The 16,427-nt window shown below is 43.0% G+C and overlaps 3 protein-coding genes across 5 annotated transcripts in view; 2 read left to right on the forward strand and 1 right to left on the reverse strand.

Moving 5' to 3' along the window:
- The window catches only part of SNW1 (SNW domain containing 1), a 44,191-nt gene extending 41,659 nt beyond the window's left edge, over window positions 1-2,532 (forward strand). For 2 of the 3 annotated variants that reach the window (XM_003260812.4, XM_030802661.1), the window contains 2 exons: window positions 1,601-1,764; window positions 1,845-2,532. In XM_003260812.4, the coding sequence (XP_003260860.1) occupies window positions 1,601-1,764; window positions 1,845-2,043 (363 nt within the window). In that variant the 3' untranslated portion in view covers window positions 2,044-2,532. Of the gene's footprint in view, window positions 1-1,600 lie in introns of all 3 variants that reach the window. The other variant, XM_012498139.2, reaches the window with a different exon arrangement.
- SLIRP (SRA stem-loop interacting RNA binding protein) lies at window positions 2,533-11,916 on the reverse strand. Its single transcript, XM_004091863.3, has 4 exons — window positions 11,772-11,916; window positions 9,058-9,116; window positions 3,899-4,006; window positions 2,533-2,635 (listed from the first exon to the last, which is right to left on the reverse strand). Exons 1-4 carry the CDS (start codon window positions 11,866-11,868, stop codon window positions 2,570-2,572), a joined length of 330 nt encoding a protein of 109 aa, XP_004091911.1. The 5' UTR covers window positions 11,869-11,916; the 3' UTR covers window positions 2,533-2,569.
- A 37-nt stretch (window positions 11,917-11,953) lies between these two features.
- ALKBH1 (alkB homolog 1, histone H2A dioxygenase) overlaps window positions 11,954-16,427 on the forward strand; it is a 36,619-nt gene continuing 32,145 nt past the window's right edge. The window contains exons 1-2 of the mRNA XM_030802662.1: window positions 11,954-12,157; window positions 15,520-15,628. Of these exons, the coding sequence (XP_030658522.1) occupies window positions 11,975-12,157; window positions 15,520-15,628 (292 nt within the window). The 5' untranslated portion in view covers window positions 11,954-11,974. The remainder of the gene's footprint in view (window positions 12,158-15,519; window positions 15,629-16,427) is intronic.

Here is a 16,427-nt window from a genome sequence, read left to right on the forward strand (position 1 = left end):
GGTGCATTTTATATTCTTGGCATTGTTCTAAGTATTATTATTATCTCAATCCTTACAAAAGTCCTATGAAATAATACTATTATCTCTTATGTTATAGATGAGGAAATTGAAACACAGGTTTAGCTTGTGACTGATGGAATTAAGATTCAAACTGGGTGTCTTGATTTCAAAGCTTTTTTTTTTTTTTTGATATGGAGTCCCACTCTGTCACCCAGGCTGGAGTGCAGTGGTGCCATCTCGGGTCACTGCAACCTCCACCTCCCAGGTTCAAGGGATTCTCCTGCCTCAGCCTCCTGAGTAGCTGGGATTATCACAGGGCATGTGCCACCATGCCCAGCTAATTTTTGTATCCTTAGTAGAGACAGGGTTTCATCACGTTGGGTCAAGCGGGTCTCGAACTCCTAACCTCGTGATCCTCCTGCTTTGGCCTCCCAAAGTGCTGGGATTACAGGCGTGAGCCACTGTGCCCAGCCGATTTCAAAGCTTTCTTAACCACTATACAATGGCAACTTACCAGCTGAGCAAAGGGATCTAGGGGTGAAATTCCACATAAGTAAATATTTTCAAGATAATCACCTGTTAGAAGCTTAAGCTTAAAATATTTAAAAATTGTGATGAGGCCGGGTGTGGTGGCTCAAGTCTGTAATTCCAGCACTTTGGGAGGCTGAGGCGGGCAGATCACGAGGTCAGGAGTTCGAGACCAGCCTGGCCAATATAGTGAAACCCTGTCTCTACTAAAAATACAAAAATTAGCCAGGAGTGGTGGCGCATGCCTGTAGTCCCAGCTACTCGGGAGGCTGAGGCAGGAGACTCGCTTAAACCTAGGAGGCGGAGGTTGCAATGAGCCGAGATCGCGCCACTGCACTCCAGCCTGGGCAACAGAGTGAGACTCTGTCTCAAAAAAAAAAAAAAAAAAATTGTGATGAAAATATTTCTGGCTGGGCACTGTGGCTCACACCTGTAATCCTAGCACTTTGTGAGACCTAGGCAGACAGATCGCTTGAACCCAGTTTAAGATCAGCCTGGGCAGTATGACAAAACCCTGTCTACAAAAAATTAGCTGGACATGGTGGCACACACCTGTACTCCCAGCTACTTGGGAGGCTGAGGTGGGAGGAATACCTGAGCCCAGGGAGGTCACAGCTCCAGTGAGCTATATAGCACTTTGTGAGACCAAGGCAGGCAATCACCTGAGGTCAGGGGTTCAGGACCAGCCTGGCCAACGTGGTGAAACTGTCTCTACTAAAAATACAAAAATTAGCTGGGTGTGGTGGCACGTGCCTGTAATCCCAGCTACCTGGGAGGCTGAGGCAGGAGAATCGCTGGAACTGGGAGGCGGTGGCTGCAGTGAGCCAAGATCACACCACTGCACTCCAGCCTGGGTGACAGAGCAAGACTCTGTCTGAAGAAAAAAAAAAAGAATCCAAAGTCGTTATGAACAGTTTATGTGCTACCAGTTTTTTAATGAAGACTTTTTAATTTGCAGTTCAGATTGTTGAAAATGTGAGCTATACATTAGCAAGGGTTTACTGTAAACATGTTATGATTCAGCTTTTGATAATGTTTACACTTTTATTTAATGTCATCCATTTTTCCACAGGGTATGGACAGTGGATTTGCAGGTGGAGAAGATGAAATTTATAACGTTTATGATCAAGCCTGGAGAGGTGGCAAAGATATGGCCCAGAGTATTTATAGGCCCAGTAAAAATCTGGACAAGGACATGTATGGTGATGACCTAGAAGCCAGAATAAAGACCAACAGGTGCCAAGCCATACAACTCAATTTCAGTGTTTACACTGGTGAAAGCAAAGTACTTCACAGTCTTTTCTCTTTTTCCTTAGATTTGTTCCTGACAAGGAGTTTTCTGGTTCAGACCGTAGACAGAGAGGCCGAGAAGGACCAGTTCAGTTTGAGGAAGATCCTTTTGGTTTGGACAAGTTTTTGGAAGAAGCCAAACAGCATGGTGGCTCTAAAAGACCCTCAGATAGCAGCCGCCCCAAGGAACATGAGCATGAAGGCAAGAAGAGGAGGAAGGAATAGGCACAGGTCTCTTCAAAGTGAATGAACTCTTACCCATAACCCTAATGATGCAAGTCATATGGGGGAACACTTTGTAAATGGTCAAGATAAAAACCAAATCTGGGTGCCAGATCCCAGCACTACTTTTTATTACCGGAGAATGGGGGGGATAGAAAATTCTACTTTGAATTATTTAGTTTTTTTTTAAAGAGTGGGTTGTGTTTGTGCTTCTCCCACCTTTCAGCATTTATAGAACATGCTGCCCCACATACAAAGTCAAGACCACTTCCTTTTGTGTGACACTAGTAGTTTGGGGTTAATATTTAGTGTAAGAACAGCTGCATATGAGTAAAGTTACCCCAACTACAGTGAGGAGGAAGATTTTCACATACTGGAACTGTCCTGCCACATAAATTTTGCCCCTATTGTGCTCTGTTTTAATTTGGAGTGGGCAAAGTAATCTCTTGCTTGGTGCAACTATTTGTTTCAAATAAAAACATTTAGACAAAATTCTCAGTTATGTTAACTTTATTAATAGGCTGCAGTCTCAAAAATCTTTCTCTTCGTCATCAGATGTTTGCGAAAGTTTTGGCCTTTGAGTGTGAACCTGGAGCTAAAAAAAAATAAATAAGCACTGTAAGGAAGGAAAGGCAATGTCTGTAAAAACATTCAAACTGAAAATCACTTTATTAGGGAGTCAGTATGAATAACCCAGGCAGTTTTTATTTGTCCATTGTTCTTTTGTTTTCTCCTCAAATTCCTTTTACCATCTTTGTTGATATTATGACTCCCTAACCCTCAATTAAAAATTGTAAATCAGGCCGGGGCAGTGGCTCAGGCCTGTAATCCCAGCATTTTGGCAGGCTGAGGCAAGAGGATTGCTTGAGGCCAGGAGTTCAAGACCACCCTGCAACACAGCAAGGCCCTGTGTCATTAAAAATAAATTTAAAACTAAAATAGTACATCAATTTGGCCCAAGATCACATGGTGGGTAAGCCAAGATTTCAGCCCCAGCTTGCCTGATGTGAAAAGCAGACTGCTGGCCAGGCACTGTGGCTCACGCCTGTAATCCCAGCACAAGGCAGGCAGATCGCCTGAGGTCAGGAGTTCGAGACCAGCCTGACCAACATGGTGAAACCCAATCTCTACTAAAAATACAAAAAAATATTAGCCGTGCGTGGTGGCGCATGCCTGTAATCCCAGCTACTTGGGAGGTTGAGGCAGGAAAATCGCTTGAACCCAGGAGGCAGAGGTTGCAGTGAGCCGAGATCGCACCATTGCACTCTAGCCTGGACAACAAGAGCGAGACTGTCTCAAACAAAAAGAAAAGTAGACTGCTATGTCCACTGTGTTATATATCATGCTACCCATTAAAGGGTCATCTAGTACTTTCCTGGACCTTTTAAAACTGGGCACTCTACCAACGCCCCCCCCCCCCCTTTTTTTTGAGATAGGAGTTTCGTTCTTGTTGCCCAGGCTAGAGTGCAATGGTGCGATCTTAGCTCACTGCAACCTCTGTCTCCTGGGTTCTCCTGCCTCAGTCTCCTGAGTAGCTGGGACTACAGGCATGTGCCACCACGCCCGTCTAATTTTTTTTGTATTTTTAGTAGAGACGGGGTTTCTCCATGTTGGTCAGGCTGGTCTCGAACTCCTGACCTCTGGTGATCCCCCCGCCTCGGCCTCCCAAAGTGCTGGGATTACAGGCATGAACCACCGCGCCTGGCCTACCACCCCACCATTCTTAACAAGCATTAAGGCAGCTTCAGTTACAAATCTCTCAAAGTCCCCATCATTCCACATTTATGATCTATTTAATTGATACATAATTAAATATTACCTACATGTATATATGTATCTGGTATAGAAATAAATTTACCTTTACTCCATCTATAATATGATTTTCCTGTTGTAGTACATTCCGAACTTCTTCTTCTGAAGAAAACTGAACCCAACCCAAACCTCTGTGAAAGCCAGTCGTCTTGTCCTAAAAATTCAAAATACAGGAAAAGATTAATCATGAACTTGAGAAAGTTTCCATGAGTTCCAAATCAAACTACCAACTTTTTCATCTGCCAAAAATCGGACTTTTTAATTTTAGTTTTTTTTTTTTTTAGGCAGAGTCTTGCTCTGTCACCCAGGCTGGAGTGCAGTGGTATGAACCCAACTCACTGCAGCCTCAACTTCCTGGGTTCAAGCAATCCTCCCACCTCAGCCTCTTCAGTAGCTGGGATCACAGGTACATACTACCATGTCTGCCTTATTTTTTATATTTTTTGCAGAGATGGGGTCTTGCCATCTTACCCAGGCCGGTCTCAAACTCCTGGGCCTCCCTCCGAAAGTGCTGGAATTACACACGTAAGCCACCATGCCCAGCCAAAAATAGGATCACAGACATTTATAAGTGTCAGTAACCTTGCTTTACACCCTTCCTGATTACCCAAGGCTAAATCCCTGTGTTGTTAAACTTCCTGTTTTCCTTGCTGCCATTAGAGAAGATACGGGTCATGAGCTTTCTGTGTCATTCTAGATGCAAACCATACTAACAGTAATAGCTAAGGGAAATTTTGATCAGTACTCTTGTTCTAAGCCTCGTTTCTAGAAACTAGATTAAGCCTCAAAGCCTTGTTGCACTCATTTCTGAATCCAGTCACCCTCACCACCACCACGACTATCATCACATGTTCCTAATAAAAAACAAGAAAAGATAATATTTAGCCCTTACTCAACCTAGTTACAGACTTCTGGTTAATTTAAACAATTTTGCTACTTGTGCAAAAGTTTCAACCTATACATCACATACGGAAAGCAGATTCTAGAGTGCCTGGATGTACCCTGCCCCTCCAGCCCTTCAACAGAAATTAAGATGTCTAGTCCCTGTAGATGACAAACTGGTCCTCATTAGTCTCATTCAAGTTACGCTGTGCTTTGCCAAAAAAACCAAAATCTTACAATTGCTCCTTTACTTCAAGGGTAACTTTATAAGGATTAACCTAGAATATAGGGGAAGTTTCTGGTGATGTCCCAATGATCCATTCATTGTAGATACGACAATTTCTAAAGCATTCCTTTATTGTCATGTGACCACTTCCACAGTCAAAGGCATTAAGAAATTTGTTTATATTAAAACATAGGCCAGGTGCAGTGGCTCAATCCAAGCACTTTGGGAGGCTGAGGTGGGTGGATGGCTTGAGGTCAGGAGTTCGAGACCAGCCTGGCCAACATGGTGAAACTCCATCTCTACTAAAAACACAAAAATTAGCCGGGTGTGGTGGCACATGCCTGTAGTCCCAGCTATCTGGGTGACTGAGGAAGGGGGATCACTTGAACCCGGGAGGCAGAGACTGCAGTGAGCTGAGATCGCGCCACTGCACTCCAGCCTGGGCGACAGAGCAAGGCTGTCTCAAAAAAAAATAACTCAGTCCAGGTGTGGTGGCTCATGCCTGTAATCACAGCACTTTGGGAGCCGAGGTGAGTAGACTGCTTGAGTCCAGGAGTTCGAGACCAGCCTGGGCAATATGGTGAAGCCTCATTTCTACAAGGAGTATACAAAAAAGGTGTGGTGGCACACGACTAGTCCCAGCTACTCAGGAGGCAGAGGCAGAAAGATCCCTTGAACCCAGGAGGTCAAGGCTGCGGTGAACGTGATTGTGCCACTGCACTCTAGCCTGAGTGAGAGTGAGACCCTGTCAAAAAAAGGAACCAGGATTTCCAACTGGAGTACAATGAATGGAACAAAAAATTTTTTTTGTCATATTTTATTTTGTTTTACCAACATCAAAGCCTTCTTTTATTTAAATCTAAGATCTATTCTTTGCAGGTCCTATTTTATTTATGGACCAAGAAAAATCTATTCATTTTTTTTGCAAGGAAATTTATTTAAATGCTCTTGAAAAAATTGAAGTTTTCATACTTACAGAAAATATTTCATGTCCATAATACATGTGCCTAACTTTTCTATTCAACTATATAAAGTTCCATTGCATCAGTGACTTAATATCTAATCAATCCCAGTGATGAACATTTAGGTTTTTTCTTCTTACTTGACATTAAGCAATGCTGCTTTGGAATATTCTTGACCACACAGTTCTGTAGGATAAATTCTTAGAAAAGTAACTGCTAGATCAAAGCAAATATAAATTCTTAACTTTGGTATTTTGCCAACTACACAACAGAACTGAAGGTACCAGTTGAACTTCTCAACATGAGTGCCAGATTCCCTACAACTTCACTGGCACTATATATAACTAATCTATTAGTCTTTGGGAGTCAAGTAACATTAAACCAAGAATTAAGAATTTAAGTTCCTTTATGTTGTTATGTTACCACAGCCCTTACAGTGTTACAAGGAAAAAAGGGTTTCAGTGAAGTGTGTGTAAACTCTATGTACTCAGATCATACCCTAAAAAAGCCCACAGAAAAATACAGCCCAGGATAAATTTATACGCTGATTTCTAGACCCTCACAAGAAAGCAAATATAATTAATATAAAAAGTTTTATTAGTTATAAATCTAAAAAAGAAAATGGTACTCAATGAACATAAAACTTAAAATATCCTCTGCCAATTATTAGAAATCTCAAGTCCTTATTAGAATACTGTAGTAGGCAGAATTCTAAGATGGGCCCCATGATCTCCACGCATTCCCCATGTTACACCCTATCACCCTATATAATCCCCTCCCCTTGAGTGTAGGCGAAACCTGACTTGTTTTTTTGTTTTTTTTTTTTTTTGAGACGGAGTCTCGCTGTGTCGCCCAGGCTGGAGCGCAGTGGCACAATCTCGGCTCACTGCAAGCTCCGCCTCCCGGGTTCACGCCATTCTCCTGCCTCAGCCTCTCTGAGTAGCTGGGACTGCAGGGGCTGCCACCACGCCCGGCTAATTTTTTTGTATTTTTAGTAGAGACGGGATTTCACCGTGGTCTCGATCTCCTGACCTCGTGATCCGCCTGCCTCGGCCTCCCAAAGTGCTGGGATTACAAGCGTGAGCCACCGCACCCGGCTGACTTGCTTCTAACCAAAAGAATACAGCGAAACTAATGGGATGTCACTCCTGTGATTACGTTCTATATAAGATGCCATCTTAAGCAGACTGGAGAAGCCCTTGCTGGCTTTAAAGAAGCAAGCTGCCATATTGTAAGACAGCCTACAGATAAACCAGGTAACAAGGAACTGCAGGGAGTTCCTAGGTGACAGCAGCTCCCAACTCAGAGCCAAAGGTCAGCAAGAAAAAAGACCTCAGTCCTACAGTTAAAGATGAATTCTAGCCGGGTGTGGAGGCTCACACCTGTAATCCCAGCATTTTGGGAAGCCCAGGCGGGCAGGTCACTTGAGGTCAGGAGTTCGAGACCAGCCTGGCCAACATAGCGAAACTCCATCTCTACTAAAAATACAAAAAATTAGCCGGGCATAGTGGTGGGCGCCTGTAGTCCCAGCTACTCAGGAGGCTGAGGCAGGAGAATGGCATGAACCCGGGAGGCGGAGCTTGTGGTGAGCCGAGATCGCACCACTGCACTCCAGCCTGGGCGACAGAGCAAGACTCCGTCTCAAAAAAAATTAGCCCGTCGTGGTGGCACGTGCCTGTAGTCCCAGCTACTCAGGAGGCTGAGGCAGGAGAATGGCTTGAACCCAGGAGGCAGAGATTGCAGTAAGCTGAGACTGTGCCAATGCACTCCAGCTTAGGCAACAGAGCAAGACTCCATCTCAAAAAAAAAAAAAAAAGGAATTTTGCCAACCACATGAGGGAGCTTGCAAGTCAGTCTTTTTCCCCAGTTGACCCTTTGATGAGACACACCACAGCCCCAGCTGACACCTGGAATATAGCTATGTGAGACCCTAAGGAGAGGACCCAGCTAAACTGTGCTCAGCTGTGAGATATGTGTTGTTCTGAGCCATTATGCTTGTGGTATTTTGTTATACAACAATAAAAAAACGAACACAAATACCTATGATAAAGCTTTTTCACTTTTTAATCAGTATCACTCAAAATATTATCAATAAAGACTGTAGGCTGGGCATGGTGGCTCACGCCTGTAATCCCAGCACTTTGGGAGGCCAATGCAGGATTGCTTGAAGCCAGGAGTTCAAGATCAGCCTGAGTAACATGGGAAGACCCCCATCTCCATAAAAATAAGCCAGCAGTGGCTCACACCTGTAATCTCAACATTTTGGGAGGCCGAGGTGGGCAGATAGCTTGAGCCCAGGAGTTTAACGAGACCAGCGTAAGCAACATGGCGAAACTCTAGCTCTACAAAAAATACAAAAATTACGCAGGTGTGGTGGTACATGCCTGTAGTCCCAGCTACTCAGGAGGCTGAGGTGGGAGGATCACCTAAGCCTGGGAGGCAGAAGTTACAGTGAGCCATGATTGCATCACTGCACTCCACCTGGAGTGATAGAGCAAGACCCTGTCTCTTAAAAAAAAGAAAATGAAAATTAAAAAAATTTTCCAGTCTGGGCAGTATGGCGAAACCCTGTCTCCACTAAAAAATACCAAAAAAGTTAAATGGGCATGGTGGCACATGTCTGTAGTCCCAGCTACTCAGGAGGCTGAGGTAGGAGGATCACTTAAGCCTGGGAGGCAGAGGCTGCGTGAGATTGGGCCACTGCACCCCTGCAGGGGGACAGAGCGAGACCCTGTTGCAAGATAGATAAATAAGAATTTTTTAAAACACTTTAAGCTTTTTTTTTTTTTTAACAATTTTGTGAGGTATAGTGTATATTTTGTATAGTAAGTGTATATATTTATGGAGTACATGAGGTGTTTTGATATAGGCATGCAATGTAAATTAAGCACATCATGGAGCATGGGGTATCTATCCCCTCAAGCATTTATCCTTTGACTTATGGGGTATCCATCCCCTCAGGCATTTATCCTTTGAGTTACAAATAATCCAATTACACTCCGAGTTATTTTAAAATGTACAATTATTATTGACCATACTCACCCTGTTGTACTATCAAATAGGTCTTATTCATTCTATTTTTTTTTGTACCCATTAGCCATCCCCACCTCCCACCTACTTTTCCTTAATACTTACAAAATGCAGAATGCACCTTCTGACATGGCCGAACTGTGCAAAGTGTTCTTTCAGCTGACCTGTGTGGCAGAAGAAAACATTAAAAGTAGTTACTATATTTTGGATTCTCTATCTTAGACTGCAGAAAGAAACTGAAAGTGGTCCCAGGGTCACCAGATTTCTTGTGGACAGGAACTACTTTGCATTTCCTTAAAGGCTTTAAGATTTAGGAAGCAGCTATGGTACTGACTATAAAGCCATAATGTACCAGACTTGGTGGTGAGGAGGGGAGATGGACAGAGAAGTTGTTGAGTTGGCTGCAGTCTCCATCCTCAGCAAATATCGAGTGTTTTCATCATGTCAGTTACTGTGCTATGTGGACTATGATCCCTGTGAGCAGATCACAATGAAGAAAAAGACAAATTATAATCCAGTGTGTTTCCAGGTATACTGAAGATTTCCAAATAAAATCCCAACTTACTGGTCTTTCACAATTTAGTAAAATGTGTTGAGTTGACCTCACCTACCCTACCCTTCCTGCCTTATTTCTCACTGCTGGCCCCTAGTTACTCTCTAGTACAACAAACTGAATTATCTGCATCTGTCCTGCGGATTACCCTCTTTGCATATGTTGTTCTCTCCCCCTCCATATGTTGGTAATCCTATCTCCCCCTGGCTAACTTATAACTATAACTATCCTTCAAGACCCAAACCAAATACATCCACTGAGTATTATTTTATTGGGCTCCTATCACAATACAAGACAATGTACTAGCCCTGTGAGACTTCAAAGATTTAAAGTATATAATCTTAAAGACCAAAAATTACACGATCTGTTTCTCTTCTGAACTACAGTGCTTGTACTTCACTGATTTACTTTTTATAATATCTATTTAGTTCTCCTAGTTCACCAAAACCTCACTGGTTCGACAACTGCCTAAATTTGTTCTAAGTCTCTTCATCCCCACCACTACACTGTAAGCTCCCTCAGCATATAAACCACTATGTTTACAGTGACCAATAAAGAGTAGGGGCTCAATATTGGCTAAATGAATAAGTAAAAGTCCACTAATCCTTCCAATAATCCACAGAGACTAAATTTTGAAGGGCTCTAATGGCTAAGTCAAACCAACTGGCAAGATCAAGGTCTCACAGAATATGATACTGGAGAACAAAATAATGTTAAACATATGTTTTATACCAGATAATTAAAGTCCTAGAAGACACTGATTTCAAAACAAACCAGCTCTGGAAGGTAACCCTCTTCCTAAATTGCCTAAAATGGTGAAGGAAAAACAGCTGCAAGCACCAAAAACAATGCCTACCACAGAATAGACACTCAAATAAATATTTGCTGAATCAATGGAACAACCAAGAGAAACTGTTTCCAAGTTGTACATAATGCTGACTCTTTTTAAGGGTTTTAAACTAGCCCTTTATTGTCTGGAAACTTGCATCCGCAAGATGCTAATGAAAACTCCTCAGCCTTTCCATAAAGTTTCACAGGGCCTACGGGAGACTTTACTGGGCTTGGTCTTCAACAACCACATGTTTAAAAAAGATGGGGCACAAACCAACCTATTTCCCATTCTACTACTCACATCTGAGCCACAAAAAACTAAGAAGAAACTAAATCTTGCTCCATTGTTTAAAGGGGCTGACCTGAAACATGAATATCTACAAAAAGAGTGACCACGAATGTTTACATGTTGGTAAGCAAATATAAAAACCTCATCTCAAAACTGCAGCTGACAAAAATCGAAGATGGTGAAAGATTTCAGAACTAATTATTCCAACCTTTATCTCTAGACTAGGCCTCTCCCATAAGTTTCAATTTTAGTTATCGTGAAAATAACTATCATTTGCTGAGTACTTACACTGTATCTAACACAAGTCTAAGAAGTTTGCATATAACCTCAATCCTCTCAACAATCCTATGAGTTGGGTATTGATTCCATTTTATCGATGAGTAAACTGAGGCCCAGTTGTGAGCCCTTTTCCCATACTAACTTCAGTTATTCAAGTGATACAACGATTAAATGGCCAAGTTGGAATTCTAATCCCAACGGTCTAGCTTCGGAGTCCACTTCTCAGCCACAATGATATACAACCTTTGTCCAATTGCCTGACGGAAACCTCACAAGTTTCTCAAAGTCAACACATTCAAACTTTACTCATCTTCTCTTGGCCTGCTCCTAACTTCTAAACAAGCAATTCACCAATACTAAAAACCCAGAAATCATTCCTCCCTTTCATTTATTCCGTACACTTCTCCCACTTAAGCCATCACGAAACGGCATCTAATTTGCTTTTAAAACAATGCATCTGACCACCATCCTTCTACCATCGCCCTAATTCAGGTCCTCACGTTTTAAGTAAGTTAATGAAATTGCTTTTTAGCTCCTCTGCACGCCTACAATCTTGCCACCTTGAATCCATCCTCCACACTACAGTCAAAATTATCCCTTCTAAATTGTAAATCTTGATTATCAAGTAATAAATCTTTACACCAAATCACTCCTAAAGGCAAGAGCCGGTGCATTCGTGACCCCAAAAGCTCAACGGACATCTCTAAACGGTTAACTGCAAACAAAATTTCTTTCTGCTCACTTGCATGCTCAGGAGCAGTCTCCTAATTAAGCCACCATGCTGACTTAAGTACCCTGCAAAAACCAGAAGCTTTGAGGATCACTTGGACCTAAAAATTCCACTACTTCCACATCTCCATCACTCACTCGACGCCGCAGTCCAAGGAATTCTTCTCACAAAAACAACCGGCCGATTGATATTTCTACGCAGCGCCACAACACCTCTCGCTGCTGAAGCAGCCATCTTTAGACTAAAGCACCTCCTCGAGCTGAGGCCGCGGCCCCGGAAAAAATTTCCGGATCCGGAACACGGAGAATCTGCTTCCGGATCAGAGGGTACAGGCCGCGAGATGCGGAAGATGGCAGCGGCCGTGGGCTCTGTGGCGACTTTGGCAACTGAGCCCGGGGAGGACGCCTTTCGGAAACTTTTCCGCTTCTACCGTCAGAGTTGGCCCGGGACCGCAGACCTGGAAGGGGTCATCGACTTCTCGGCGGCCCACGCAGCCCGTGGCACGGGTCCTGGTGCCCAAAAGGTACAGAGGGGAGTCGCTTTGCCCCGCGTCTTGGAGGGACTTCGTGTCTTCTTCGCCTCTTTTCACCTCCAGACCGATTGTTATTGAACGATTCCTGCCCTCCTTTGGCGGCAGAGTCGAACTCCCCACTAACCGTCACACTAGCAATAAAGCGTTGAGATGCCCGTTTCTTTAGGCGGCCATTCTTGGCGGGGGGCTCAGTCAAAAGAGCCTGGGAATCCATGTTTATTTCTTACTGTAACTGTCTCCTCACATTTCTGTTTGGGTTTTTGTAAAACCCCATAGAACGCCTTCGTAGACGGTAGGGTAGACTTCTGCAGCTTGAAAAAACCACTCCCGAGGAATCCCAGAACTGACAGGGATCTGGCGCTGTTAAGCCGCTGTGCGTAAAACTCCCGTCTTCTCCTCTGGGCCTTTTAGAAGGAGGTCATTGAAGGATTCTGAGAATCCCTCCGTGTTGAAAATAAATGGCAAACAAGTATATATGGAATACAGGCACCGTTTTTTCTCTCTACGTTTCCCCATGGAGATTAAGAAGGGGAACACAGGCCGGGAGCGGTGGCTCAAGCCTGTAATCCCAGCACTTTGGAGGCCGAGGCGGGTGGATCGCTTGAACCCAGGGGTTCGAGACCAGCCTGGGAAACATGGCAAGACCCCCGTCTCCGCCAAAAATACAAAAAAATTAGCCAGTCTTATAACCTGCTCTCAAGTAAATAGATAAAAAAAAAAAAAATTAAGGGAACATAATAGGCAAGAGGGAAAACGGGGAACCAAAACCGTAGTCCAATTTACATTTTCTTTCTTTACAATCCACTTTAACGTTGAGGATATGCAGCCCCTTAATTTGCTCTCGGTGTTGTCCACAGATGTCTAGATGAGGCGTTCTTTCCAAGCTTCCTAACAGCTCTAATAAAATTGGGATGCTACAGTATTAAGTGTTAATGATTGTATACTTGAGCTCAGCTTTTCAGCACCTTCATTTGTTAGGAAAAAAAGTGGTCTTAGAATTGTCAAAATACAGAAAGACCACAACCCAAGAATAATATACTTTTTCTCTCCGGAGCCCTTCAGACTCTCATTCAGCTCCTTTTACCTACATTTTACCATAATATGTACATGCTTTTTAGAATGTCAGCCATCAGGGAATGAGCCATTATGTGTCTAGTACGGGACCTAAAAGAGTACTGAATAAGTACAGTATGTGTTGAGTACATGAAAGCTTGGGTGTTTAGTTCCCCAGCTCAAAGCAGATTAAAGCAGTAATTAAGAGACGTTACTATTACAAGCCAGCTGATGAGACTAGTGGGGAAAGTGGTTAACAGTCTGGCAAGGGAGGAAGCAGAAAACCTTTTATAAAAGCTCAGTGGTGTGGTTCAGTTTAGCATATGATAGAATAGGTCCACTAACATCACCTCCGAGAGTGTGTTGAATTATAGTGCAGTATTAAGTATGTAGCCTATTTAAGAAATCATGACAAAATGCTTAAAAGTGTTTTACCAGCGCCTAGGTACCTGGAAAACTCAGCTGATAGTACTCTCAGAGGGTTTCAGATAGCCCTTTTATTATAGAGACTGGTTATACATCAGCCAACTTTCGGTATTTTGTCCAGGAATCTCCACACTTGGAGAAGTTGATAAGATAAAAGATCATTCTCTTTCAAAGAGAATGTTTCATATATATATATATATATGTATATATATGTATGTGTATATATAATATATATACTTTTTTTTTTTACTGAGACAGCGTCTCACTGTGTCACCCAGGCTGAAATGCAGTGGCGTGATCTCGGCTCACTGCAACCTCCGTCTCCTAGGTTCAAATGATTCTTCTGCTTCAGCCTCCCAAGTAGCTGGGACTACAGGCACGTGCCACCATGCCTGGCTAATTTTTGTATTTTTAGTAGAGACGGGGTTTCGCTATGTTGGCCAGTCTGGCCCCAAACTCCTGACCTCAGGTGATCTACCTGCCTTGGCCTCCCAAAGTGTTGGAATTACAGGCGTGAGCCACCGGTCGGCCTGTTTCATGTATTTTAAGGCAAGGTAGACCCTAGGTTTATTATTCAGGAAAGAATAAAGGTTTTTTCCTTTAATGTTTTGACTTCAATGACTGCATAGTGGGTCTCTTAATCAATGTAATGAGCCATCCATTAGATACTCATATACAAAGAAAACTTCAGCCCCTGAAATACTAAATTCATTTCTAAGTAATTAATAGAAGCAGAAGTTGTAGCGTCACTTGGACATTTCATCTAGAAGAGGGCAAACAGGATTTTTTAGCTTTTACTTTTAGCAAACAGGATTCCCAGTGTCTCACTGAAACATTTTTTCTGTTTACAGCACTCTCTTTTCATTCTCTTTTTTTTTTTCTCAGACGGAGTCTTGCTCTGTTCCTAGGCTGGAGTACAGTGGCACAATCTCAGCTCACTGCAACCTCCACCTCCTAGGTTGAAGCAATTCTGGTGCCCCAGCCTCTTGTAGCTGGGATTTCAGGCACCCGCCACCACACCCAACTAATTTTTGTATTTTTAGTAGAGACAGGGTTTCACCATGTTGGCCAGGTTGGTCTCAGACTCCTGACCTCGTGATCCGCCTGCCTCAGCCTCCCAGAGTGCTGGGATTACAGGCGTGAGCCACTGCAACTGGCCTTCTCTTTTCATTTTCTCACCCTGTCTAGCTTGGTGTTCCTTATAGCTCTGTTTAAATACCAACTCTATACAAGTGTCTCAAAAGCATTACTGTTAGCCCTAACTGAAGTAAATAGCTTTGTGACTCAAGATATTTCAGTACACCAAGCACCTTTCATGATTCAGCCCCATAAGAAGTTGCAAAGGTATGATGTCATAGGAAAAAGTAGTTTTGAAAGCCAAAATTTCTTATTACCATTTTGCCTTAATGGTAATGCCTTATTACCATTAAAGCCAAAATTTCTGCTTAAATTTCTTATTACCATTTTGCCTTAATTTGGGGTAACTCTACTGTTACTGTATAGATGAGAAACTGAGGCTCTAAGACATTAAATGACTCATCTAAAATGCCCAGATCAAGTAAGCAGTACAATTAAGATTAACCCCAGACTTAATACTCCTTGCTTTGGCCAGGCACAGTGGCTTATACCTCTAATTCCATTGCTTTGGGAGGCCAACACAGGAGGATCACTTGAGTTCAGGAGCTTGAGGCTGCAGTGAACTATGATCATGCCACTGCACTCTGGCCTGAACAATAGAGCAAGGTTCTGTATCTTAAAAAAAACCAAGAATCCTAGCTTTGCCTCATACAAGAAATGTCTTTGGAGGTTTGAGGTTCCCAGGGTTGACCTGCAGAATAGATTTAGTCCTTTAACTTCTGTTTCCTTCCTGCCAGGTGATCAAATCTCAGCTAAATATGTCTTCTGTCAGTGAGCACAATGCATATAGAGCAGGTCTTCAGCCCGTCAGCAAGTGGCAAGCCTATGGACTCAAAGGCTATCCTGGTGAGTGTAACTGGAAAGGCAATATCACTCAATCATTTATATGTTCATGTCTTCAAAGAAGGTACTGTAAGCAAGTAAATAGACAAAGGATACACATAATAAACAGATAAATGTTTCATTTCCAAACCCATTCTAGACTGTACCTTGTCTAAGACGTCCGTTTTCAAAGGATAGAACAGGAGTCAGCAGTGCCTGCAAATGTGGCTGAAAGTGACATGACCATTGCAAAAATAAGGACATTGCCTCTGGGCTCCCTGCCACAACTCTGAACATCTGATTTGGCAGAAGTGCTGTGAAGAATAATTTATCCTTATCATTGTAATAAATGTCATATAATAGTTATGAATAATTCATAATTGTCCCTCTAGTCACGTTCTCAAATGGCATAACAACTTAAAACTTGTTGCTTTCAAGGCTGAACATATTTAATAAAGAATTACAATTAATGACATCAAAAGTCCTTGCCAGGCACGGTGGCTCATGCCTGTAATCCCAGAACTTTGAGATGCCAAAGTGAGTGGATCACCTGAGGTCAGGAGATCAAGACCAGCCTGGCCAGCATGGTGAAATCCCGTCTCTACCAAAAATACAAAAATTAGCCAGGCGTGGTGGTGCGTGCCTGTAATGCCAGCTACTTGGGAGGCTGAGACAGGAGAATCGCTTGAACCCAGGAGGCGGAGGTTTCAGTGAACCAAGATCGCGCCATTGCACTCCAGCCTAGGCAATAAGGGGGAAACTCTGTCTCAAAAAAAAAAAAAAGGCTGGACACAGTGGCTCACGCCTGTAATCCCAACACTTT

The sequence above is a fragment of the Nomascus leucogenys genome, chromosome 22a (assembly GCF_006542625.1).
Source record: "Nomascus leucogenys isolate Asia chromosome 22a, Asia_NLE_v1, whole genome shotgun sequence".
Taxonomy (NCBI): Eukaryota; Metazoa; Chordata; class Mammalia; order Primates; family Hylobatidae; genus Nomascus; species Nomascus leucogenys.

Excerpts from the sequence above, each read along its gene's own strand:
- SLIRP (XM_004091863.3), bottom strand. The coding sequence starts at position 11,868 with ATGGCTGCTTCAGCAGCGAGAGGTGTTGTGGCGCTGCGTAGAAATATC. Across the intron at positions 9,117-11,771 it reads TCCTTGGACTGCGGCGTCGA|GTCAGCTGAAAGAACACTTT; the intron begins GTGAGTGATGGA and ends TCTGCCACACAG. Across the intron at positions 4,007-9,057 it reads GAAGGTGCATTCTGCATTTT|GACAAGACGACTGGCTTTCA; the intron begins GTAAGTATTAAG and ends TTGAATTTTTAG.